At 50.3% G+C, this 27233-nt stretch overlaps 2 protein-coding genes across 13 annotated transcripts in view; both read left to right on the top strand.

The window, feature by feature from the left end:
- LOC129489529 (E3 ubiquitin-protein ligase RNF216) overlaps positions 1-24742 on the top strand; it is a 166081-nt gene extending 141339 nt beyond the window's left edge. For all 12 annotated transcript variants that reach the window (XM_055292245.1, XM_055292243.1, XM_063646060.1 and 9 more), the window contains 3 exons: positions 3252-3474; positions 23207-23276; positions 24206-24742. In XM_055292245.1, the coding sequence (XP_055148220.1) occupies positions 3252-3474; positions 23207-23276; positions 24206-24525 (613 nt within the window). In that variant the 3' untranslated portion in view covers positions 24526-24742. The remainder of the gene's footprint in view (positions 1-3251; positions 3475-23206; positions 23277-24205) is intronic.
- On the top strand, positions 4219-7328 carry LOC129489539 (dual specificity protein phosphatase 5-like). The gene has a single exon (XM_055292260.2). It carries the CDS (start codon positions 4234-4236, stop codon positions 5386-5388), a length of 1155 nt encoding a protein of 384 aa, XP_055148235.1. The 5' UTR covers positions 4219-4233; the 3' UTR covers positions 5389-7328.
- Positions 24743-27233: the final 2491 nt, after the last annotated feature.

Below are 27233 nucleotides of genomic sequence, written 5' to 3'. Positions count from 1 at the left end.
ATTAGGATGACTATAATGAAAGCAGTGGAAAATAACAAGTCTTGACAGGGATATAGAAAAAATGACACCAGTATACATTGAGGTGGGAATAGAAAATAGTGCAGCCGCCATAGTTAACGTTGGCTTTCCCCAATAAGTTAAACATAGAATTACCATATGACCCAGCAGTTCCACTCTCAGGTACTCCACCCAGCACAAGTGAAAAGTGTCCATGGCCGGGCGCGGTGGCTCACGCTTGTAATCCCAGCACTTTGGGAGGCCGAGGCGGGCGGATCATGAGGTCAGGAGATCGAGACCACGGTGAAACCTCGTCTCTTCTAAAAATACAAAAAATTAGCCGGGCGTGGTGGCGGGCGCCTGTAGTCCCAGCTACTCAGAGAGGCTGAGGCAGGAGAATGGCATGAACCCGGGAGGCGGAGTTTGCAGTGAACCGAGATTGCACCACTGAACTCCAGCCTGGGCCACAGAGCGAGACTCCATCTCAAAAAAAAAAAAAAAAAGTGTCCATATAAAACTTGTGCAAGAATGTTCATTTAACCACAATTCACACCAGCCAAAAAGCAAAAATAACTCATTCCATCAACTCATGAATAAACTAATATGATATATTCATACAATGGAATATTATCCAACCATAAAAAGGAATGAAGTACCGATACATGCTACAACATAGGTGAACCTAGAAAAACAACACACTAAGTGAAAGAAGACAGGCACAAAAGCACATGTGTGATTTCCATTCCTATGAAGTATCAGAGGCATATGGGCATTTGCCTAGCTTCAGAATGGCAATCTGTAGAGCCCAAAAGCAGCTTGTGGGTTGCAGGGCAGGGAGGAATGGGGAATGCCTACTTAATGGGTACAGGGTTTCCTTTGGGGGTTATAAAAGTCTCTTGGAAATAGATAGTGATGTTGATTGTATAACATTGTGAATACTCAAAATATCCCTGAATTGTATACGTTAGAATGGTTTAAAAAGTCAATTTTATGTGCATTTTACCACAGCAAAAGAATGCATACACACATGCATCCTCACACTCACGAAGGGGACGGGCTGAGATCTGAAGGGCATGGCACATGCCGCCATCAGAATACGGCTCCCAGAGAGGAGTTACCCACACACTGGCTGGTGGTGAGCACAGATAACTACAAGAGTGTGGGCTGTCGATGGCTGCATAGAAGAGGCCCTGAGCCTTCCTGTGTGAGCGCAAGGTCAGCAACCACAGTCACAGCTCCGGCTTCTCTTCCTGTCCTGCCCCAGGAGCACATCCCGCGGGACTGTGTTTCCTGCCTGGTTGAGAATGTAGTTGCCAAACCACCTTTCCTCTGAAGGAATCAACCATGATTTTTCCCCAGTTCCATTTTTCACTTTTATGTTACTGGCTAGGTAGTCACCACATCCCATAATAAAACTCCATTCTGGCCCTATCCAGTACTAACTACTCTTACTAATGCAGAAGCAAAGGACTTGAGTGGATATTTGTGCAATAATTGAATAGCTGTTTAACATTTCAGCAATGTTGAGTTGCAGGCATGCTTTATGTATTCCTCTGTCCATTTTAGGAGAGCCTTTTCTTATCCCTCCTTACCCATTATTATTTCATGTCAGTGCCAGACAGATCGGATGAGCAAGCAAATAGACCCTCTTTCCAAGCCTTTGTGAAAAGACTGTAACCTTAATTCTTTACAGCCTCTTTCCCTGAGCAGCTTCCCAGGGAAAGTCAGCCAGCCCCAGGCAAGTGGAGTGCCACACCTCAGCCTCAGGGTGCTCTTACAGAGAAGGTTTGTGCTGTAGAAAACTGCAGTTGTGTTTGGGCACATAGCTTTTCAAATTGAAAAGTTTTTCATTAGATCCTTGAGTCTAGCCGGGCGCAGTGGCTCATGCTTGTAATCTCAGTGCTTTGGGAAGCCGAGGCAGGCGGATCACTTGAGGTTAGGAGTTTGAGACTAGCCTGGCCAACATGGTGAAACCTCATCTCTACTAAAAATACAAAAATTAGCCAGGTGTGGTGGTGTGGTGGTGCGCACCTGTGATCCCAGCTACTTGGGAAGCTGAGACATGAGAATCGTTTGAACCCAGGAGATGGAGGTTGCAATGAGTCTCAAAAAAAAAAAAAAAAATAGGCCAGACACAGTGGCTCACACTTGTAATCCCAGCACTTTTGGGAGGCCGAGGCAGGTGGATCACCTGAGGTCGGGAGTTCCAGACCAGCCTGGCCAACATGGTGAAACCCCATTTCTACTAAAAATACAAAAATTAGCCGGACATGGTGGTGGGCGCCTGTAATCCCAGCTACTCAGGAGACTGAAGTGGGAGAATCTCTTGAACCCAGGGAGGCAGAGGTTGCAGTGAGCTGAGATGGAGCCACTGTACCCCAGGCTAGGTGACAGAGTGAGACTCTGTCTCAAAAAAAAAAAAAAAAACAAAAAACAAAAAACAGAACCTTGAGTTGTAGAACGTTGAGTAGTGTCTTCACAGTTGCTGAGTAACTAAAATCATAAATGGATGTACTACAAAGGTGACTCGTTAAGGTAATAGTACTAAATGCACTTTATCTAAACTTCGTCTCTTTGACAATTTTTTTTTTTTTTTTTTTAAGATGGAGTCTCGCTCTGTTACATAGGCTGGGGTGCAGTGACACGGTCTCAGCTCACTGCAACCTTCACCTCCCGGGTTTAAGCGATTCTCCTGCCTCAACCTCCCAAGTAGCTGGGATTACAGGTGTGCACCACCACGCCTGGCAAATGTTTATATTTTTAGTAGAGACAGTGTTTCACCATGTTGGTCAGGCTGGTCTCAAACTCCTGAGCTCAAATGATCTTCTTGCTTTGGCCTCTCAAAGTTCCAGGATTACAGGCGTGCACCACCATGCTCAGTCTGTTCTCTCCATTTTAAGCCTACAGGGATTCCTATAACAAATAGAGCAGTCCTTTTCTAAATGCTAAGTACTAGGCACTATGCCAGGGTGCTTTATATTTTGTCTGTAACCCTCAAAACACCACGAGAAAGTTGTGTTTTCACAGTTTAAAAATGAGGAAGCTGAGTCTCCAGGCAAGTGAGTAATTTACCAAAGATCATACAATTAAAACTTTGAAGCAGTTCTCAGACTCCAAAACCTAGGCTCTTTTCACTGCTTAATATCACAAAAAAGCCATAAGTGATGATTTTATGTGAAAATAAATGCTTAATGGCCATATTTTTTTCCTCCTCATCTTCCCTCCCAGCTCCAAATTATGTTTTCTTATTTCAGCGAAGAAAAAATGACTGCTGCCCGCATTAGAAAATGCCACAAGTGTGGGACTGGCCTCATCAAATCTGAAGGCTGCAACCGCATGTCTTGCCGCTGTGGTGCCCAGATGTGCTACCTCTGTCGAGTTTCTATCAATGGATATGACCATTTCTGCCAACATCCCCGCTCACCAGGAGCCCCTTGCCAGGAGTGTTCAAGATGCTCTCTCTGGACCGATCCCACTGTAAGTAGACACATGGCTGCCTATTGCTTTATAGGGAGAAAATAGAAATATATTTTTATGACAAATATTTTGAATATACATAACAAAATTTGACTTAGGAGAAGAATATAGGAAATTACATAGACTGATAACCAAAGAAAAAATTTGAGAAAGTAATTATCAGCTGCTCCTCATGCTGCTCAAAGCAGCATGCCCTAACAGTTTTGTAGGCAAATTCTTTTAATTCTTCAGGAAATAAAACTCTCTGTGCCCTCTGAAGTATTCCAGAGCAAAGTAAGGAAACTTATACATGTATCTGTTCAAAGCCAGCATAACGCTGATTCCAAAGCCTGACGGAGATAGCCCTAACAAAGAAAACTACAGATTTTCTTATAAGATTCACTTATAATCTAGATTTTTAATTATCTAAATAAAATATTAGCAAATAGAAAGCATGACCAAGTGAGTTTGTTCCAGAAATGCAATGATGGTTTAATATTAACAACTCTTATTAACATAAATCATTATATGGTATCTGTAGATGGTGAAAAGACATTTAAGAAATCAAATCAGGGCTTCTAGGGCGGCGAGCGGCCGGGCTGGGTATCCAGCGCGCGGGGCGGGAACGCGGAGTTGCGCTGCTGCTCGGGCGCCGGGCGCCGGGCTCCGTCGCGGCCGCAGCCCCGCGGCTCGCCCTCCCGTTCCTCGCCCGCGGACACCCTGGCCGTGGGCACCCGCGGGGCGCGCGGCGCGGGGCCGCTGGCGGGCGGCGGCGGCGGCATGAAGGTCACGTCGCTCGACGGGCGCCAGCTGCGCAAGATGCTCCGCAAGGAGGCGGCGGCGCGCTGCGTGGTACTCGACTGCCGGCCCTACCTGGCCTTCGCTGCCTCGAACGTACGCGGCTCGCTCAACGTCAACCTCAACTCGGTGGTGCTGCGGCGGGCCCGGGGCGGCGCGGTGTCGGCGCGCTACGTGCTGCCCGACGAGGCGGCACGAGCGCGTCTCCTGCAGGAGGGCGGCGGCGGCGGCGCGGCCGTGGTGGTACTGGACCAGGGCAGCCGCCACTGGCAGAAGCTGCTTGAGGAGAGCGCCGCGCGTGTCATGCTCACCTCGCTGCTCGCCTGCCTGCCCGCCGGCCCGCGGGTCTACTTCCTCAAAGGGGGATATGAGACTTTCTACTCGGAATATCCCGAGTGTTGCGTGGATGTAAAACCCATTTCACAAGAGAAGATTGAGAGTGAGAGAGCCCTCATCACCCAGTGTGGAAAACCAGTGGTAAACGTCAGCTACAGGCCAGCTTATGACCAGGGTGGCCCAGTTGAAATCCTTCCCTTCCTCTACCTTGGAAGTGCCTACCATGCATCCAAGTGCGAGTTCCTCGCCAACCTGCACATCACAGCCCTGCTGAATGTCTCCCGACGGGCCTCCGAGGCCTGCACGACCCACCTACATTACAAATGGATCCCTGTGGAAGACAGCCACACAGCTGACATTAGCTCCCACTTTCAAGAAGCAATAGATTTCATTGACTGTGTCAGGGAAAAGGGAGGCAAGGTCCTGGTCCACTGTGAGGCTGGGATCTCCCGTTCACCCACTATCTGCATGGCTTACCTCATGAAGACCAAGCAGTTCCGCCTGAAGGAGGCCTTCGATTACATCAAGCAGAGGAGGAGCATGGTCTGGCCCAACTTTGGCTTCATGGGCCAGCTCCTGCAGTACGAATCTGAGATCCTGCCCTCCACGCCCAACCCCCAGCCTCCCTCCTGCCAAGGGGAGGCAGCAGGCTCTTCACTGATAGGCTATTTGCAGACCCTGAGCCCTGACATGCAGGGTGCCTACTGCACATTCCCTGCCTCGGTGCTGGCACCGGTGCCTACCCACTCAACAGTCTCAGAGCTCAGCAGAAGCCCTGTGGCAACGGCCACATCCTGCTAAAACTGGGATGGAGGAATCGGCCCGGCCCCAAGAGCAACTGTGATTTTTGGTTTTAAGACTCATGGACATTTCATACCTGTGCAATACTGAAGACCTCATTCTGTCATGCTGCCCCAGTGAGATAGTGAGTGGTCACCAGGCTTGCAAATGAACTTCAGACGGACCTCAGGGTAGGTTCTCCGGACTGAAGGAAGGCCAAGCCATTACGGGAGCACAGCATGTGCTGACTACTGTACTTCTAGACCCCTGCCATCTTGGGACTGCCCAGTCCTTGCACCTCAGAGTTCGCCTTTTCATTTCAAGCATAAGGCAATAAATACCTACAGCAACGTGGGAGAAAAGCTGCTGGACCAGGAGAAAAGGCAGTTATGAAGCCAATTCATTTTGAAGGAAGCACAATTTCCACCTTATTTTTTGAACTTTGGCAGTTTCCATGCCTGTCTCTCTTGCTTCAGGGCATAAGCTGATCACCGTCTAGTTGGGAAAGTAACCCTACAGGGTTTGTAGGGACATGATCAGCATCCTGATTTGAACCCTGAAATGTTGTGTAGATACCCTCTTGGGTCCAATGAGGCAGTTGGTTGAAGTAGCAAGATGTTGGCTTTTCTGGATTTTTTTTTTGCTGTGGGTTCTTCACTGACCTTGGACTTTGGCATGATTCTTAGTCATACTTGAACTTGTCTCATTCCACCTCTTCTCAGAGCAACTCTTCCTTTGTGAAAAGAGTTTTTCAGATCATAGACCAAAAAAAGTCATACCTTCGAGGTGGTGGCAGTAGATTCCAGGAGGAAAAGGGTACTTGCTAGGTATCCTAGGTCAGTGGTGTTGAAAACTGATTTCCTCAGCTTCCTGTCCTTCTGTGTGCTTATGTCTCTTGCGACAATTGTTTCCTCCCTGCCCCTGGAGGTTGTCTTCAAGCTGTGGACTTCTGGGATTTGCAGATTTTGCAATGTGGTACTACTTTTTTTTTCTTTTTGTCTGTTGGTTATTTCTCCAGGGGAAAAGGCAATAATTTTCTAAGACCCGTGTGAATGTGAAGAAAAGCAGTATGTTACTGGTTGTTGTTGTTGTTTTTTATAGTGTAAAATAAAAATAGTAAAAGGAAAAAAAAAAGAAATCAAATTAAATATTTCTTCTTGATTTAAGCTTTAAAAATACAGTATTTTAGAGGAGGAGCAAGGCTGGCAAGGAAATCAAATACATAGGGTCTGTTTGGGGATCGGAAAGAAAGCGGGTGAGGTTTGCAGGTGGAGAGCCACAGGGAGGTGACAGTGATTGGCCCAGGGGCCAGCCTCACATCTGGAGTGTGATGAGAGCCATTTCAGGGCATTGTAGGGGGCTATGTTTCCAAGGTCACACTAGCTACTATGTTGGGGAGAGAGAGGGCAGCATGAAGGGAATGACTTTTATAATCTTGGAGAAGATAAGGTTTTTCTTAGCATTACGTCAAGGCCAGACTAAAAAATCATAAATTCTCACTGGCAAACGACATCATAAACAAAGATTAGGGATACATGAAAAACTGGGGGAGAGGGTCAGGCACATTGGCTTACGCCTGTGATGCCAGCACTTTAGGAGGCCAAGGTGGGCGGATCGCTGGAGCCCAGGAGTTCAAGACAAGCCTGGTTAACATAGCGAGACCCCCATCTCATTTAAAAAAAAAAAAAGGCTAGGCGCCTTGTCTCATGCCTATAATCCCAGCACTTTGGGAAGCCAAGGCGGGTGGATCACCTGAGGTCAAGAGTTCAAGACCAGCCTGACCAGTATGGTGAAAACCTGTCTCTAATAAAAATATAAAAATTAGCCAGGCATGGTGCTGCATGCCTGTAATACCAGCTACTCAGGAGACTGAGACAGAATTGCTTGAACCCAGGAGGCGGAGGTTGCACTGAGCTGAGATCATGCCACTATACTCCAGCCTGGGTGACAGTGTGAGACTCTGTCTTAAAAAACAAAAAAGTGGAGCCGTGTGTGGTGGCTCATGCCTGTAATCCCAGCACTTTGGGATCTCAAAAAAAAAAAACAAGTGTGTTTCTCCTCTGTGTCTAAGTACAGAGATGAACAGCTCAGGGGTGGGCTAGCAGCTCATATCTGGGATCCAGTTGCTTCCAGCATTCTACTCTGCCACCCCTAGAGCATAGCCAAGGATCACATGAGGTCATTGTCCAAAAAGGAGCTCTGGCTGATAAATCCACATTCCAAGCAGCAAAGGGGCTGCAGTGAGACTAAAGAGCCTGCTTACCTATCTCTCTTTTTTTTTTTTTTTTTTTTTTTTTTGAGATGGAGTCTCGCTCTGTCACCCAGGCTGGATGGAGTGCAGTGGCGTGATCTCGGCTCACTGCAAGCCCTGCCTCCCGGGTTCACGCCATTCTCCTGCCTCAGCCTCCCGAGTAGCTGGGACTACAGGCGCCCGCCACCACGCCCGGCTAATTTTTTTGTATTTTTAGTAGAGATGGGGTTTCACCGTGTTAACCAGGATGGTCTCAATCTCCTGACCTCATGATCCGCCTGCCTCGGCCTCCCAGAGTGCTGGGATTACAGGCGTGAGCCACCGCACCCGGCCCTGCTTACCTATCTCTTAAGGAATGTTAGGCTTCCAGAAGATGCAGCAAGTCACTTCTGCTTCAGTCTCATCAGCCAGAACTTAATGACATGCTTCCTGAACTGCAAGTGAGACGGGAAGGAGTAGCCATCACAGACCCAGCCAGAATGTCTGTGGAGGAAGATGTTATACTGAGGAGTCTCTCTATGGTCTATTCACCTCAACTCAAAAATGGACAAAGAATTATAAGTAGGGAAAAAAGCTGCTTGCTGGCCAGGTGCAGTGGCTCATGTCTGTAAGCTTTGGGAGGCCAAGGTAGGAGCATCACTTGCATCCTGGAGTTTAAGAACAGCCTGGGCAACATAGTGAGACCCCCATCTTTACAAAATATCAAAAATTAGCCAGATGTGGTGGTGCTCACCTGTAGTTATAGCTACTTGGGAGGCTGAGGCAGGAGGATCATTTGAGCTTGGGAGTTCAAGGCTGCAGTGAGCCATGTTCTTGCCACTGCACTGTAGCCTGGGTGACAGAGCAAGACCCTGTCTCCCCCCCAAAAAAAAAAAAAAAAAAAACTGCTTGCTTTTCTACCTGGCCACAATCTGGTGGAGTTGGCTAACAGCCACCCCTAATAATCAAATAAATCGAAATGAAAATAGCATCTGGCTGCTGGTAGGTAGTTTTCAGATTTGTTGGCATCTGCTACACTGTAATTGGGCATAGTGGGCAGTTACTGTGTACAAATCAGAAGATGTAGTGCGTGTACTTGATCTGGGAGTTCCACTTAATTAGAAGAGGTTATCCTCAGGAGACAGTTGGACAAGTTCACAAAGTTCTGTCTGCAACACTGTTCACTGAGTTATTTAAAGTTGTATAAATTTAGAAACACCATTTAAATATCCCAAAAAATAGGAGATATGTCAAATTTTATATATGCTTACATTAGAATAATACAAAAAGTAATTCTATATATATCTACACTTTAAAACATGGAGGAAAAGAAACAGGAAGATTTTCACATCGAAAACAAACAGCATGGATTGCTGGGGTCACAGACCCAAGTTACCACAGGGGCAGGTGGTAGCAGAAATGATGTCTGGCCACGGTGAAACCCCGTCTCTACTAAAAATACAAAAAAATTAGCCGGGCGTGGTGGCGGGCGCCTGTAGTCCCAGCTACTCGGAGAGGCTGAGGCAGGAGAATGGCGTGAACCCGGGAGGCGGAGCTTGCAGTGAGCCGAGATTGCGCCACTGCACTCCAGCCTGGGCGACAGAGCAAGACTCTGTCTCAAGAAAAAAAAAAAAAAAAAAGAAATGATGTCTGGATGGAGCATCCAGACATCTGGGTCTAGGAGGCAGGAAGGCATAGTGGGGACTGTGGCAAAGGAGAGGGTGTGGGGCCCATCCAAGGGGCTGCTGCTCAGCCACTACAGGTTGCTGCGGGGAGGGCCTCCCAGCTGCTCGGGAGGCTGAGGCACAAGAATCACTTGAACCCGGGAGGCAGAGATTGCAGTGAGCCGAGATTGCGCCACTGCACTCCAGCCGGGACAACAGAACAAGACTTGATCTGAAAGAAAGAAAAATGCGTAATTTGGCCGGGTGCAGTGGCTCATGCCTGTAATCCCAGCACTTTGGGAGCCCAAGGCAGGCAGATCTCTTGAGTCTCAGGAGTTCAAGACCAGCCTTGGAAACATGGCAAAACTCCATCTCTACAAAAAATACAAAAGTTATCCAGGGGTGGTGGTACATGCACACCTATGTTCCCAGCTCCTTCCAGGGCTGAAGTAAGAAGATTGCTTGAGCCGGGACGTTAGGGATGCAGTGAGCCCTGACTGCGCCACTACACTTCTGCCTGGGTGACAGTGAGACCATGTCTCAAAAAAAGGGAAAGAAATGTATAATCCTGAGAGGTACTCATGGTTTTGAAAAGGTGTGAGCCCTCTGTGGTAACCAGGTGTTCTCTATTTCAGGAATGTTCTGTCACGGAACAAGCTCCTCATTGGGTGGGAAGCCGGGATAAGGGACCCCTAAAAATCACTCAGATTACAAAGCTTGTGACCCAGTGAAACCCTTAGCTAGCCTGCCCTCCTGTCACTGAGGAGATGTGTGGAAGAAAGGGAGGCTTTTTGTACATAGAAAGCCAAGCCCGAGTCATTCTTCTTTTGCTGGGTGATCGGGAGGTGCAGCCCACAGTGGGAAGTGCTCACCAGGCAGGCCGTGCCTCTTCGTGACAGATATTCCCAGGCACAGCCCTTCTGCTGACTCACCTCCTCAGCCCCCTGGCAGCTAGCACAGTGGGAGGCAACCATCTCTAGGAACTTCATGAATCTTGAAAAAATAGATTCTTTTTTTTTCAGCTGGAGCTATGAAGAGCTCCACAGGCGGCATTTCATCTCTAGAGACAAAGGGCAGAGTGGGAATTAGCGTGAGGGTGGGTGTTAACAGTCTGGCCTATTCTCAGCGCTTTTTTCTTTCTTCTCCTCCTTGTTCTGTGTCTTCTGCTGCCTCCTCCCTTTGCTCCCCATGCCTAGGATTGATGGTGTGGGTTTCTTGTGTGCTTTTTCCTTGTTTGGGTGCCATAGCATGCACTGCCTTGTTGTTTTCTTGTTGGATCGTCATCTTCTAACCTGAGAAAGGTTCTAGATTTGCTCAAAATAAAGTTCGAAAGGAAGGTCAGGCAAATACAAATCCCTCCAATTTCCTCTGATAGCCACAGCCGGAGATTCTGTTCCGTTTGTCCCGTTCCCATCAAAACAGCGATCAGCCCCGTTTCCTTGATTCTCACCAGGAGACTGATCGAATTCCAACCCAGCATCTGTTGGGGCTTCTGAGAACACAAAGCCATTCAGAAGTTCAGTGAAACAAAGCATGCACTGTCACACAAGCCTGTTCTCTGGCTTAATTAACCAGCGGGGCCAGGAAGAATCTCTTATTTGTCAGCGAGGGAGTTGTCCCGTCATAGTTTTGGAGAGAAGTTGAGTTTTCATCCTTAATGACTAGGGATTGCTTGGGAACCTGAACTACCACTCCACAGTAAGAGCTCAAGTGGTGAACAGCAACTTTGTTTCTCTGTTAGTTACCAAAATGAAGCCAAAAGCATTCAACTAAGAGTCTTATAAAGAAGATGTCTTCTTTAGGAAGCAAAAAACCAGAAGCGAACAGTCACAGCAAACCAGTTTTCTGGATTAGGGAGCAGAGTGGAAAGCCAGCTCTTGACACATAAGTCAACAGACGTTATTTTGCAGTAGGGGAAGAGTGATCCTGGAACTTTACTGAACGTGAATATACTGACTGGGCCTTGCGTGGCCACAGGAGTGGTAGCTGAGGTGGGGAGCAAATTGTGAGAGGAACAGGCACCTGGCAGTCTGGATTCGAGAGTATGGCAAAACTCAAGACAGCATGTTCTCCTTCAATACAAAACAAAGTCCGTGTTTGTCTTGGGTTTTGGCTACGAGAAGCTACAGGGAATTGTTTTCTACAATGTCTTTGTCTTTTGAATGTAAGAGTTTGAAACCTGTCCAGTTCAAATAAAACCCTAGAGCTTTTACAGCCAGTTTAATTTGGTACAATTATCGCCTAGCCATTTGGTTAAGAGACACTCATTTTTCCAAACCAGCAGTGGACTGAGCATTTATGGATGTTAATACATTCAGTTCTGTAGCAGTGCTCGAAGGCAGATGTATCATCCTAGTTTTACTTGCTTAAGACTGTGGCCAGTAAATGGTAGCCTGGGTTTCCACCCAGGTCATTTGTCCTCGGCGTGTTCCCAGGCCTCCCTTCTCCCCTCAGGCCAGCGCAGCATCTCCCTAGTGGGTGAGGCATGCAGAAAGTCCTGGGGACCTTTGGGACCCTGACTTAAGTGGCGGAGGAAAGGACATGATGTTGTCGGAATTAGGGAGGAAGGCTGTGAAAGGGAGGATTGATGAGGAAACGCAGAAACCTGGTAAGGAAAGGTATTTTAGACTTTTAGGTTGGAAACTGATTTTTGGCTTCAGAATTTTTTCCTTAACCTTCAAAATTTATTCTACAAAAGAATAAAGTGAGCCCCCAGGTTGTCCCATCACCCAGCTTCCACAGCTGGCCTTGGCTTGTTATTTCTCATCACTGTCATAAATATCATTGTGTGTTAAAAAAAAAAAAAAAAATGAAGTTAGTGGGTGGGTGTGATCATTGATCTGCCATCAAAACTGACCTCGGTTTCTTCATCCTCCTCTTAATAGCCACACAGCCAACACCATGTGAGCATGCTATGCAGTGTGATTTTTACTGCATGGGGCCGGGAGGCACGGCTTTCCTATTTTGCAGATGAGGGAGATGATGTGTAGGTCACTAGCCCAGGATCCCTAGCTTGGTGAAACCAGGATGTGAGCCCAGGTCTTCTGACCAATGTCTGGCTCATGCCACAAATACATGGTCGTTAGGTGCCCATAGGGTCCCTGAGCCCCATGAACCAGGTAGGCCTTGCAGAGGAGTGGGGACCTGGCCAGACTCTTTCCCCACTGATGAATGAAGCTGCAAATAGTAGAAAGGGGCCCTGGCAGTTTCGCCACTCCAACGGTGTCCCAGACAGGGTTTCAATGTCACTGAGGGCTTTCCCAAGCAGGGCAGCCCAGTCCAGTACACACGGCCTGTTGGTGCTTATTGCAGCAGTCGACTTGCAATTCCCAATCACCTTTCTTCAGCAGATCCCAGCAGGCCCCTGGGTGAGCACTTGACCCTGATGGGACTCAAAACATGGCCACATTCTGCCCCCATCTCCAGGTCTTTGTGGGGGAAGTGCTCCAGATAGTGGTATTTGGGTGCTGAGCCTCTCTGACCTGAGGAGGTGGCTGCAGAAGCCAGGGCCAGCCCTGAGCCAGTGAAGTCTCTGCTCCTCCCCAGCACACTGTCCTGCCTCCCTGCCCTTCCCGGCCACAGCTGCGAAGCATGTGCCGCTCCAAGCTCTGCTGCTCCCTCCCCCAACTTCCTGTTGCTGGGGACAGCAAGGGGTGGGGGCTAAGGGTCCGCCGTTGCTCAGGGGATCTGTGGCTGATCTGGGAATAATTTGAAACTAAATCTTAAGCTCTTTGGAAGCCTTTCATGAAATCATTGCAAGTTTATTAACAACAGCTGTGGCCACACATGACCTGGATCCCAGCCCCAACCCACCCCCAGAATCTCAGAGGGGAAGCAGCAGTCGACTTGCAATTCCCAATCACCTTTCTTTTTTTTTTTTTTTTTTGAGACGGAGTCTCGCTCTGTCGCCCAGGCTGGAGTGCAGTGGCGCGATCTCGGCTCACTGCAAGCTCTGCCTCCCGGGTTCACGCCATTCTCCTGCCTCAGCCTCTCCGAGTAGCTGGGACTACAGGCGCCCGCCACCGCACCCGGCTAATTTTTTTTATATTTTTAGTAGAGACTGGGTTTCACCGTGGTCTCGATCTCCTGACCTCATGATCCGCCCGCCTCGGCCTCCCAAAGTGCTGGGATTACAAGCGTGAGCCACCGCGCCCGGCCCCCAATCACCTTTCTAAGGGGAGGAAAAGTGCAACGAAGAAGAAAAGCCACCCATTCTTCCCCCATGGTCACAGGAGGCTGGCCAGCAGGCACGTGGACAGCCAGCCCTGGTGACCAGAAGTGTTGAGAAAACAGGCTCAAAAGGACCATAAAGGCTTTGGCAAGAATAGTTTTGTGCCAAGCGCTCAGTTATTTTGGGAACAGTCAGCCTGTGGCTGGTGATTACTGTTCATATCTGATTTGTGAAAACAAATTGAGTCTTTTCCCCTTTTTAATCACTCATAGTTTCTCCTTCTTCATTTTCTCCTGTCTATACCCTGCTGTGTGGACAGAACTGTGGGACTTAGTTGCTGAGGGACAAGCTAAGGGAGGATTTTTGTGTATGTTTTGTTTCTCTCTTCTTAATTAAAACCTCTCTGGTAAATTCTACCTCACTTCCCGTCTTCGACTGCAGCACGTTTCTGGAGAGGCTGGGTCCTTGCCATCCCCCCAAACTCTTGCTGCGGCTTCCTCCCCTCCCCACCCACCCTACCTGCATGCAGCAGGCAGCAAGCCAGAGTCTTCTGTGTTGGGCTTAGTTCTTTCTGTGCCCTGCTGAGCTCAAAGGAATTCAAAGAAAGGAAACAAATCTCCCTCCCTCCCTGTTAAAATGCAGTCCGCTTATTTCTTTTCTTTTTTTTTTTCTTTTTTTGAGAGGGAGTCTCCCTCTGTCGCCCAGGCTGGAGTGCAGTGATCTGATCTCGGCTCACTGCAGCCTGAACCTACTGGGTTCAAGTGATTCTCCTGCCTCAGCCTCCTGAGTAGCTGGGATTACAGCTGCACACTACCAGGCCCAGCTAATTTTCATATTTTAGTAGAGACGGGGTTTCACCGTGTTGATCAGACTGGTCTCGAACTCCTGACCTCAAATGATCCACCTGCCTAGGCCTCCCAAATTGCTGGGATTACAGGCATGAGCCACCACACCCGGCCTTACTTCTTTTTTTAAAGTGCTCTTCCAGCTGGGCGCAGTGGCTCACACCTGTAATCCCAGCACTTTGGGAGGCCAAGGCGGGCAGATCACAAGGTCAGGAGTTCGAGACCAGCCTGGCCAATATGGTGAAACCCCGTCCCTACTAAAACTACAAAAATTAGCTGGGTGTGGGGCGGACGCCTGTACTCCCAGCTACTTGGGAGGCTGAGGCAGGAGAATCGCTTGAACCTGGGAGGCGGAGGTTGCAGTGAGCAGAGATCACGCACCACTGCACTCCAGCCTGGGCGATAGAGCACGACTGTGTCTCAAAAAAAAAAAAAGAAAGTGCTCTTCCAGTTCTGCTGGGTGGGTGAGACTCCCGTTTCACTCCCTGCTTTGACCCTTTGTCCTTGACACTGCATTTGGGGTGCACTGCCCACTGTGGTGCCATTCACGTGCTTCGTCATGGTACTCATTGGATCCCACTGTGGTCCATAGGTATACCTTCTGGAGTAGCGATGGGGCACTGGAGGGCTTCGTTTTGTTTTTTGGAGATGGAGTTTTGCTCTTGTCACCCAGGCTGGAATGCAGTGGCATGATCTTGGCTCACTGCAACCTGTGTCTCCCGGGTTCAAGCGATTCTGCTGCCTCAGCCTCCCAAGTAGCTGGAATTATACAGGCACCCACCACTACGCCTGGCTAATTTTTGTATTTTTAGTAGAGATGGGGTTTCGCCATGTTGGCCAGGCTGGTCTCGAACTCCTGACATCAGGTGATTGGAGGGCTCACTTCTACCCTGACCTGACGCATCATTACGCTTGTTCTTTTGAGCCCTTGCTGATCCAGGGACACCTTGGTCACTGATCAGCATCCACTCCCTCTCACCTCAGCCTGGCCTTGCTCATCAGAAAGGAGCTGTGCTGAAGATTCCTTTGAAAGTTTTCACTGGGATTAGGAGGGGCCAGAAGGAGAGCAGACAGAGAACTCATTCAGGCCAGCTGGGTCCTTCTTAAGTTCTGTGCCAGAAACCAAGGATGAGGCACAGAGACTGCAGCCCTCGAGGGGCTGCACCATGGTCTGTCATGGGATCTGTGGCAGCAACTACAGACGCAGCCAGCAGCCCTTCCTGCCCCCACTGGCCAGGGCAAACGGCATGAACAGGAACTCAGATCTCAAATAGGTTCAGGTGAACCTCTATAGACCCCTGTCCAGGGGGAGCCCAGCAACCCAGCCTGAGCCATGCAGAGTTGAGAACTGCTGGCCATCCTTGGAACCTACAAGTTCAGACCTCCTGCCCTGGCCTCAGCACACTGCCCACCTTGGTGGTCCAGCCACTCTCTGCATCTTCTGAGCCTCAGGGTCCTCTTATGAAATCCTTGCCAGCCTCCCATGGCGTGGAGAAGGGGGTGTGAACTAAGCAATCCGTTCAAGGCAGCAGGACCTCGTGGGGGCAGAGTGTGACCTTCTACAATGGAATCTGAGTGGGCTTGACAGTGAAGTGTGGATATAAAAGCAGCCAATGGAAAAGATATCAGAATGTTCCCAGGATTGATCTCTGGTGAGGAATTATGGCTGATTTTAGCTGTATTGTTTTGTTCAACGTTTCCCATGATTGTTTTAATCAGTATGTATAAGGAAAAGAAATAGTGGCATTTTTTTTTTATGTTGATGAGAACCAAATCCCTGAGTTTTTTGTGACAAGAAGAGGACAGAAAGAGAAAATTTCAGGGGACCCCCATGGGATTCAAGTAACTTGGCAGCGTCAGGAGAAAACATGTCAGGCAAGGAAGTCTTGAAGCATTCGCTTCCGCCTTTGAGATGGACCAAAACCAGTGAGCTGAGAACAGCACCTGGTCAGAGGCCACTGGAGACCAGTGACCCAGGGAGGCACTACAGCCTCTCACCTCAGTGCTGGGCCCCCATGTGCAGCTTAGATTCTGGATCAAGAGATGAGGGTTATGAGCTTTCCCAAGCTCCCCACTCCCACTCTGGGCAAGAGGAATCTACTGGCTTTCATTCCAAAGGCCAAGTGCCGGGGACCAGAGGCCGACAAGTGGGCTGTTTCAGGGGATGGCACATGCACTTCTGGGTAAGCTGAGCCTGAGAAAAGGAGGATTGTTCCCTAAAAATTTCCAAAACACACATAGCCCCTTGCTCTGCTTTTTGGCTGTTTGTTTCCTTGAGTAGAAGTGTTTTATTTTGTTTTGCCCTATTATGTCTTGTAAGGGGAGAAAGGAGGTTTCAGAATTCTGCCCTTCTCAGAAGGAACCCTCTTGTGTTTCTGTACTCTTTCTAGAATAAAGCACAACTTAGAACAGTTGCCTCTGACACACGCTCCCCAGCCCGACAGCGGTGTTCTCAGGCCCCCAGTCAGGTTTGCCAGAAGTTCCGATTCAGAAACCCGGGGGTTTATGTGGTTAACAGCTCAGGCTTTGAGACTAGACTGCCTGGGTCGCAACCTCGCTGTGCCAGGGTTTCCTCATCTGCAACGTGGTAATCAGTTCATAATGCCTGACTCAGGGAGCTGTGGTGAAATTGAGGTCCATGTGAGGTGTGTAGACAGGGGCTGGTGCATAGTAATCTCTCAGTGCATGTTAAATACTGTTGTTGTCACTGTGCTTGGCACTTTATAAGAGTGATCAGACCAGGTGCGGTGGTTCACACCTGTAATCCCTACACTTTGGGAGGCGGAGGTGGGTGAATTGCCTGAGCTCAGGAGTTCAAGACCTGCCTGGGCAACACAGTGAGAACTCCCCCTCCGCCACCGTCTCTATAAGAAAAATTAAAAATTAGCTGGGTATGGTGATACACACCTGTAGTCCCACCTACTCGGGGGGCCTGAGGTGAGAAGATCACTTGAGCCCAGGAGTTCAAGGCTGCAGTGAGCTATAATCACGCCGTTGCACTCCACCCTGGGCTGAGCAAGACCCTGTCTCGAGAAAAAAAAAAAAAAAAAAAAATGTAAGAGATGATTGGCTTCTCACCCTAACCTGTTTTGGAAAGGAGTGGGTTCCAGGTTAGGTAGTGGGGGTAGAGCTACATATGCACTCAAGCCAGGTCTGGAGCCCCAGAGTTGTAGTTCTTCCCGTGACGCCAGCGGCCTCTCTTGAAGAAGCCAGCACTGCTTTAAAATGAGTTCACCCTGCCATCCAGGCAGCTCTACCTCCAGGGTTTCCTGTTTGTGACTCAGCCCCAGAGAGGGCAGGACAGTTGTGCTGCAATCCAGCTCAGCCCCTGGCTCCTCCTCATCCTCTTTCCTTCTATTTTTCCCCTCTCCCAGCAGCCTAGGTGTGTCCTAGATTTGCAGCGTGGCCTTTTTCCAAGTGTCCTCTTCACAGGGTGGTAATGCTCGTATGCCTGGAATGTTTCCTGAGGGACTTTACTCCAGAAGGGACTCAGTACCCCATCTGTCACTTAGCCCAAGTCCAGGAAGTATCTGATGAGGGACTAGGCCTCATGTTTAACCTCAAAATCAATCCTAAACCCTCCCTTCCCCTTTTTTTTTTTTTTTTTTTGAGACAGAGTCTTGCTCTGTCACCCAGGCTGGAGTGCAGTGGCACCATCTCGGCTAACTGCAGCCTCCGCCTCCCAGGTTCAAGTGATTCTCCTGCCTCAGCCTCCCGAGTAGTTGAGATTACAGATGCCTGCCACTGCGCCCAGCTAATTTTTGTATTTTTATTTTTTACTTATTTATTTATTTATTTATTTTTATTTTTATTTTTTTTTTTTTTTTTGAGACAGAGTCTGGCTCTGTCCCCCAGGCTGGAGTGCAGTGGCACCATCTTGGCTCACTGCAAGCTCCGCCTCCCGGGTTCACGCCATTCCCCTGCCTCAGCCTCCGGAGTAGCTGGGACTACAGGCGCCCACTACCACGCCCTGCTGATTTTTTTTTTTATTTATTTTTAGTAGAGACAGAGTTTCACTATGTTGGCCAGGATGGTCTCGAACTCCTGACCTCGTGATCCGCCCACCTCAGCCTCCCAAAGTGCTAGGATTACAGGCTTGAGCCACCGCGCCCGGGCAATTTTTGTATTTTTAGTAGAGACAAGGTTTCACCATATTGGCCAGGCCAGTCTCAAACTCCTGACCTCGTGATCCGCCTGCCTCGGCCTCCCAAAGTGCTGGGATTACAGGCGTGACCCACCGCTTCTGGCCCCTCCGTCTTTTTAATGTGGTGAAGCATAAGATAAAATTTGCCATTTTAAGGCCGGGCGCGGTGACTCACGCCTATAATCCCAGCACTTTGGGAGGCCGAGGCGGGCAGATCACCTGAGGTCGGGAGTTCGAGACCAGCCTGACCAACATGGAGAAACACCGTCTCTACTAAAAATATAAAATTAGCCAGGCGTGGTGGCATATGCCTATAATCCCAGCTACTAGGGAGGCTGAGGCAGGAGAATCACTTGAACCCAGGAGGTGGAGGTTGCGGTGAGCCGAGATCGTGCCATTGCACTCCAGCCTGGGCAACAAGAGTAAAACTCCATCTCAAAAAAAAAAAAAAAAAAAAGATAAAATTTGCCATTTTTAAGTTTACAATTCAGTTATCTTCCCCCTTTTTTTTTTTCTGAGACAGGATCTTCCACTGTTGCCCGGGCTGGAGTACAATGGCACAATCATAGCTCACTGCGGCCTCAACCTCCTGGGCTCAAGTGATCCTCCCACCTCAGCCCCCCAAATAGCCCCCCAATAGCCACACCTGGCTAATTTTTAAAATTTTGTAGAGCTGGGTTCTCACTGTGCTGCCCTTGCTGGTATGAAAATCCTAGCCTCAAGCGATCCTGCTGCCTCAGCCTCCCAAAGCACTGGAATTGTCTTCACTTTTTTTTTTTTTTTTTTTTTTTTTTTTTTGAGACAGAGTCTGGCTCTGTTCCCCAGGCTGGAGTGCAGTGGCGCCATCTCTGCTCACTGCAACCTCCACCTGCAGCTTCAGGCAATTCTGCCTCAGCTTCCAGAGTAGCTGGGATTACAAGCACACACCACCACACCTGGCTAATTTTTTGTATTTTTAGTAGAGATGGGGTTTTGCCGTGTTAGCCACATTGGTCTCTAGTCATCCTGGCCTCAAGTCATCCACCCACCTTGAACTCCCAAGGTGCTGGGATTACAGGCATGAGCCAACTGCACCTGGCCTGTCTTCACTCTTGACTTGAGGAATTTCAAATGCTTCAGAGAAACTGATTGTGGAAGGAACTTCCACCCCAAATTAAGAAAGAAATCTTCCAACTGGGTGTGATGGCTCATGCCTGTAATCCCAACATTTTGGGGAGACCAAGGTTGGGTGCATCGCTTGAGCCCAGGAGTTCAAGACTAGCCTGAGCAACATGGCGAAACCCCATTTCTACAAAAAAAAAAAAAAAAAGTTGGATGTGTTAGTGGGCGCCTGCAGTCTGAGCTACCAAGAGGCTAAGGCAGGAGGATCTCTTGAGCCCAGGAGGTGAAGGCTGCAGTGAGCCAAGATGTTGCCACTGCACCCCAGCCTGGACAGCAGAGCAAGACACTGTCTCAAAGAAAAGGAAAGAAATCTTCCCCTTAGAGTCTAACATATTAGCTAAAAGTGTAATTTTTTTATTTTAAAAAAGAAAAAAACTTTAAGTTTTATTAAAGTTACTGTACTAAGCACAGTGTCCTGTGACTCTAGCCAGTTGGAGACAGTTGAAATCTGAAACACCTAACCCATATCTAGATATAACTGACAGTTCGCTCATGATTTATGATAAAATTGTAGGTCATTGTAGCTGAGTGCCATCATTTTGGGTGAAATACAAACCAGACTGTCTTTAGACTCTTAAGGGTTTGACTCCCAAGACAGGACTCAAGGGCAAATGGTCTTGTTCCACTTGCCAACCAGGAGAGTGATCAGAGCAGAGGGAGGGATCGGAAGAAAGGCTCCGGGGTGGCTGTCTTCAGAGGGTGAGGATGCGACACTTTTATTTCCTTGGGACTCTGAGGCTCCCTCTTCCTCTCCAGGAAGAACTCTGAATGGCAGGCTGAGAAGGTTCTATCTGCACTGTCCTCCAGACCCAGCCGATCTGTATCAGAAACCTGGGCTTGCGCTCCTGTGCAGGTGCCTCAGACCCTCCTGAGGGAGTTCTGAAATAGGATTTATTCAGGAGCACTGGGATTTATCACAGAAGCTTAGTGTTAAAAATCAGGCAGTGGCCTGCATGCTCTCAGCCTCAGCAGTGCCACAGGGGGCCAGAGCTCTTCTCCCCAAAAGAGAGCCTCTCGTCCCTCGTGTTTTATCAGGGGAGAGTCTGAGGAAAAAAAGGGGGTTAGTGGTTAGTCTTTTTTTTTTTTTTTAAGACAGAGTCTCCCTCCGTTGCCAGGCTGTAGTGCAGTGGCGCGATCTCGGCTCACTGCAACCTCCACTTCCCAGGTTCAAGTGATTCTCCTGCCTCAGCCTCCCGAGTAGCTGGTACTACAGGCTCAAACCACCATGCCTGGCTAATTTTTGTATTTTTTGTAGAAATGGGATCTCACTTTGTTGCCCAGGCTGGTCTCAAACTCCTGGGCCCAGGTGATCCTCCCACCAGTTTTCTGGATCACTTCCCTTAATTTGTTGGGGTTTTTTGGTTTGTTTCTTTTTTTCTTTTTTTTTTTTCATCTTTTTTCTTAGGCCTGCCACTGGCTCCAAAATGAAGAGGCTTGCCAGCTCCCAGTCTAGAGAGTTGATAGAATCTATCTTGATATTCACATGGAGGCCTTCAAACTGCCCACCCAACCCTCTTGAGTTACTGGAGCCCTTCATGTTGACTCACTTAGTGATTATGTTGAGGGTAGTAAGTTCCCCCTTGTGGAGTGTTCACAAAGAGGCTAGATGACCTCATCTCAGGGTTTTGATAGAGAATTCTTATGTGTTAACCCCGGAGAGAGACAGCTCCCTCAGGATTCCTTCCAGACATAGGATTCTGTGGTGTGCTTGGGCACTTTGCAACTCTTGAAATGCATGATGGGAACTTTGTCACCTCTCCTCTCTCCATGCCTTACTCAGAACACCTGGCCAGGCAGCAGCAAGGAGGCTGCTTCTGCTGAAAACAGACTTGAGTATCTTAAGAATGCCCAAGTGTCAGAGTTGGAAAGAAGCTTATGAGACCTTTTAGTCCAAACCCATCACTTGGCATCTGAGGCCTAGAGAATGTAGGAGAATTTAATAGTGTCATCCACTGCTGCAGACAGAACCAGTCTCCGGGGACTCTATTCTAAGAATCTTTCATCTGCCAAACCAAGGGAATGTGTTATCTAACTACTTACTCAGTCCATCTGCCTTTCTGTTTCATTGTTGATCTGAAGTTTAACCAGTAAACTTAAAACAGTGTCTAGCACAGAGTAGGCATTCAGTGCACGTTTAGTGAAGGAAATTCCTAACTCCAGAATCCTTGGGGTTCACAAACAATTGTATGGAGAAATCACTCATTTCTGTCTTGGCTGTGACATTAATAACCGAGTAAGTAAACCTGCAAACTGTCCGTTGCTTAGCCCTCGATGGGGCTGCCCGTCTTCTGCTGGGCCAAGGATTGTATTCCTTCCAGTTGCTGCTCTGGGTGTCATCAGATCGGCATGAAAATATCCAAAGTGATCATTATTAATATTCCAACCCACAGCAAAGAAATTGGCCAGATGGTTAGGCTCTGACGCCGTGTCTAGGAAAATAAATGTGCTTTCATTAGACTGCTTGCATTGTTGGGACTTGCTAATCCTCTCACGATATCGGGGACCACCATCCCTCCCCATCCTTCTCCCCAGCTCGGCTGCTGTCAACTCCTGGAGGACCTCAGGGAACTGAGCCCTCCTATAGACAACTCTCTCTTTCCTGCGTGCTGAGCCGGCAGTTGGTGTGTTTGGGGTTTGCCACGGTATTCCCACTCTGCTGCTTGTGAGCCTCAGCCCTCTCAGGCCCACACCTCAGCCCCTTGGCCCTGCAGCCAGCTTAGTCTTCTTTCAGTCCCACAAACTGAAAAGCTGCTTTGTGGGTCACTGAGGAGGGGGGTTCAGGTCAGTGCCACTCATGAAGCAGGCATCACGGGTGGTCTGTCCTGAGGCAGCAGCCCAGTCCTCCCACCATGGTGTCTGCTGGCAGGTGGGGGTGTGGGAGCTGCATGTGGCAAAAACCCAACCTCTGGGGCTTGCCCAGCGTGGCCCCTGAGTTTCCCAGCACATCCCACATCTGCCTGCACTCACAGTGCCTCTTCGGTTCCTGTCTGAGGCTTGGATAACCCAAGTGTGAATTGTGTTTGTTATTTCGGGCCTACCAAGCATGGGGTTTGGGAGAAGAGACGGCAAGGTCCAAGGGGGACCATCCTCACTGTCGCACCTTCCTCCTCTCCCCGAGGCCTGGCCCAGGAGCCAAGGCCAGCCTTGGGGGCTAGGCAGGGCCTGACTGGACATTTGTCCATCTCAGTTGAGGACATCTGCAAGACTTCTTCAGGCTCTGCAGACAGGCTGCCATGCCCAGTGCTTGTGGACTTGGGAGCTGAAACTTTTTGGGCTCTGCCCACTCAGACCCAGCCCTCTCCAAACCCTTCTCATATCCACCACTTGTATGCAGCTCAGTGCATGGAGGCCCTCCATCCCCCCACCTCACCAGACAGCTGTCTGCCATGCACAGACCCCTCTGCCCAGCCTTGTGGATGGCCTCCTTGTGGAACACCATCAGGCTGATGAAGGAGGCCTTCAGGGAAATAGGAAGGAACGGTGTGCAGCCCAGGCCCCACTGGCCAGCAGCAGGCTTCGGGCTTGTTCCACGGCCACCAGCAACAGGCGGCCTCCCCACTGTCCCACAGGGCCTCAGCACTGCATGAAGCTACAGGTTCATCCTTCTCATTGCTTGCGTTTTAGGAAGATGATGAGAAGCTTATTGAGGAAATCCAGAAGGAGGCTGAAGAGGAACAGAAAAGAAAGAATGGAGGCAAGTGCCCTTCCCCAGGCCCCCATGACAGAGCAGCAGCCCCGCCCTGCAGCACAGCACTGCCAAGGGAGCAGAGGACCACAGGCCATGCAGGCTCCTGCTGGCCTCACTGGGTGTCCTGGCACTCAACCCAGCACAGGAGAGGAGGGGGTGCTGCCCCTCAGGTGGCTATAGACCTGACTCCACCCACGCGGCCACATCTCAGGCCTGTGGAAAGGCCTTCAAAGCCTTGAATATAGTGTTGGCATCTCCTTGATGGTGAGGAAGTCCCAAGGGGTGGGTTTGAGCTCAGGAATCAAACAAGCCGCACCTGGCTAAAGAAAAGTAGGCCCAGCCGACCCTTCCGAGGCTGAAAAGCAGTGAAGCCAGGCGTGTTGGCACACATCTGCGATCCCAGCTCCTCAGGAGGCAGAGGTGAGAGTATCACTTGAGCCCAGGAGGTTGGGGCTAGCCTGGGCAAAATAGCAAGACCCCATCTGTTTTTCTTAAAAAAAAAAAAAGGCTAAGTGCACTAAGTGCAGTGGCTCACATCTGCAATCCCAGCACTCTGGGAGGGCGAGGCAGGGGGATCACTTGAGCCCAGGAGTTTGAGACCAGCCCAGGCAACATGGCAAAACCCCGTCTATTTAAAAAAAAAAAAAAAAAGTAACTGAGTCACTGAGGTGGCCCGTCAAGGCCCTGGCTCTGAAGGATGCCTGGCTGGGTGGGTGGACATGCCACCTTCCAAGGTGCCACTGGAGCAAGACACTGATGGAAGTACAGATTTGTCCTTGGTTTCTTGTAGTGGCATTTGGGGGGTGTCCACGTTTAGTGCTTTGATCAGCATGTGGAGCCACTCCTGTGTCCAGAGGTCACTGCCCTGGTCCCAGGCTAGATTCCATCGAGGTTGGTTTAATGTTTTTCTCCACTAATCCCCACATCCCTTTCAGAGAACACCTTCAAACGCATTGGACCCCCGCTGGAGAAGCCTGTGGAGAAGGTGCAGAGGGTGGAGGCCCTCCCGAGGCCCGTTCCGCAGAACCTGCCACAGCCACAGATGCCACCCTACGCCTTCGCGCACCCACCCTTCCCCCTGCCTCCTGTGCGGCCTATGTTCAATAACTTCCCACTCAACATGGGGCCTATCCCAGCCCCGTACGTGCCCCCTCTGCCCAATGTGCGGGTCAACTATGACTTCGGTCCCGTCCACATGCCCCTGGAGCACAACCTGCCCATGCACTTCGGCCCCCAGCCACGACATCGCTTCTGATGGCCCCGAATCCCCATTGAGCAGCACAAAGCCCGTTTGGGGTAGGAGTGTGGATGGAGAACCCTCCCCTACCCGTCCCCCAAGGCTGGTGGCTGTACCATTGCATCCTAAGTCAGGTTGAAGAGTAGGCTGGTTTTCTTCCCACCCTTTTCCTAGAAGGGCCACTGCTCCTGGAAGAGTGGATGGATCCGTAATAAAGATGAAGTCCCAAATGGTAGAGTTCAGAGAGAGCTGTGATGTGAACTGCCCCTCCCCTCGCATCCCCCAGGCCACCAATGGCAGCCGTTCTGCCTTGTCCATGGCATAGGCCAGGGCCCTGCTGCTCACACCTGGGCCTCTCCTCGGAGCCAACCCCTGGGGAGCAAGGCAGCTGAGAGCATCTCCCTGGAGGGTCCCACGGTTGGGCCAAGGGCAGAGGGGGCTGCACTTGCAGGCTTGGGAAGCATTGCTCAGGGTGGGGGCGCTGGGACCATGGCCCGCAGAGGCACTGCCACAGCTGTGAGTCCCAAGATGCTGTCCCCCCATCCAGAACCCATGTGCCACTGCAGTGAGTGTTGAGGGCACCTCTCCTCCCCTCTTACACCTACTCAGATGAGGCAGCAGCAGACCCATCTCGTGGCAGGGGTTTTGTTCTGTTGCTGCCTAACTTTCTCACCCTCAGTCTCTGGAAAGTCAGGCTGAGAAATCCTTTCCCAGGCCAGGCCCCTGCGGTGCACTGGATGGTTCTGAAGCTGGCCCATTGAAAGAGCCTCTTAAGGTAGCTGGGACAGAGGCCTGGTGGCCCTGCCAGGCAGCCCAGCTGCTGGGGGAGATGTTTCTGCCACCCTGGGTGATGAGCAGCTTTTCCCCCCTGGCTTTCTGGGGGAGGAGTGGGCCTCCTTAGGGAGACAGGTGACCCTGAGTGCCTCCCCTGCCCCGTGTGTGCCCCGGGTGTTCTCCGTGGTTGGTGAAGGCAGGTAGAGGGTGCTGTCCAGTACCCCCCATGTGAGGGCCACATCCCTTCTCATGGAGTCAGCTGAGCATTAGCTCAGCCCTGCCATGTCCCCGCTCACCCTCCTTGCCTCCTGTCCAGCCCTGGGTTTCTAGCCATGCCTGAGGCATCACTCCGGCCCATTGACAGATGAGAGGCCTGAAGCCTTCCTGGCCACAGGCATCACTTTCTCCTCCTCCTCGTGCCCTGCCTTGTCCTTGTCGTGTTGCCATGGGGTTCCGAGAGGTTGGGAGTTCACAGACCTCAGATACAGAGGTTGGGAGTTCACAGACCTCAGACACAGCTGAGCCCGACAGCCATTGGGGTGGGGCTGCATCAGCCTCCAGAGTGGCCCGCCACCTCCTGCAGCAGGGCCTGGCCCACCCAAGGTGCCCAGGGCAGGCGGGCACTATCATTCGCTGCCATTGGCTTCTCAGATGTATTTCAAGGACTAAAATGGGCACTAAGATCTAAGATGGCCGGGCGCGGTGGCTCCCGCCTGTAATCCCAGCACTTTGGGAGGCCAAGGCGGGCGGATGACTTGAGGTCGGGAGTTTGAGTCCCCGTCTCTACTAAAAATACAAAATTAGCCGGATGAGGTGGCGCATGCCTGTAATCCCAGCTACTCAGGAGGCTGAGGCAGGAGAATCACTTGAACCCGGGAGGCAGAAGTTGCAGTGAGCCAAGATTGCACCACTGCACTCCAGCCTGAGCAACAAGAGCAAAACTCTATCTAAAAAAAAAAAAAAAAAAAAAATCTAAGATACCCATTCTTTCTGCCTTTGCCCAGGATGGAGGCTTTGAAGACAGGTGGTCACCTGGGCATGGGGTAAGGGTACGCAGGGAGGCCGGGCTTGGGGGCAGCCTGCTGCCGTGTACTTGCTGGCGCCCATACCTGTTGGACTGCCTGAGCTTTGCTACTAGCCTGAACGACAGTGCCTTGGAAAGGCGGGCTTCATGCGGCAGCAACAGGATTGTCTTCAGTACCTTAAATATGCTCCCTGTGCTTCCCCAGGGAGGATCTTTGGGAGCAGAGGGTGGCTGTAGGCATCACAGCTGAAGAGGTGACCTCAGGCCCTGGGAGCCTCAGCTCCCTCTGCCCTGCAGCCTAGGCACGTGGCTCCAGCAAGAGGCCCAGGCAGGACAAAGGGAGCAGGCAGCAGCTGCAGAAACAGCCCTAGACAGGTGCTGGCCTCAACCCTGGCAGGGGAGGGGGAGCCCAGAGTGATGTTTCTCCTAAGGCCAAACCCCAAGGGTGGGTCGTTTGAGAGGAGTTCCAGCTGTTCTGGCCACGTTGGGCTAGTGGGGAAGGAGCTGCTGCCTTTTTCCTTGAAGGGTCCCTGATTCCTGACTATCCTCCCCGAGCCAGGCACGGGGGACCACAGGGCTGCCATGAGCACCCACCCTGGTTTTCCAGGCCCCTCTGTCCAGCTCGGGCTTCTGCCTGGACCAGTGACAGGGTTGGGGACAGAAGCACTGGGGGTCTTCTGACCAGCCAGCAAGGGGCCGTGCCAGTGCCCAGAGAGCAGGTCAGACCACAGGCAACCCTGAGGCAGCTGGCACCCTCTCTCTGCCCTGCAGGGCTTGCCCCAGGGTGTGAGGCTCCCCAGCCACAAACCCCTCTTACTTGCCTTAAAACTGGAGAGAGGAATCTAGTATTTGCACTTAGCAAAATATTTAAAAACTGAAAAAAACGTGCATGATCTGTCACTTTGTATAAAAACAGAGAAAACGATTA

This window comes from Symphalangus syndactylus, chromosome 9, assembly GCF_028878055.3.
Source record: "Symphalangus syndactylus isolate Jambi chromosome 9, NHGRI_mSymSyn1-v2.1_pri, whole genome shotgun sequence".
In the NCBI taxonomy this organism is placed as follows: Eukaryota; Metazoa; Chordata; class Mammalia; order Primates; family Hylobatidae; genus Symphalangus; species Symphalangus syndactylus.
Note: the sequence above shows the minus strand (reverse complement) of the source record. Positions and strands in the feature narration are given on the sequence as shown.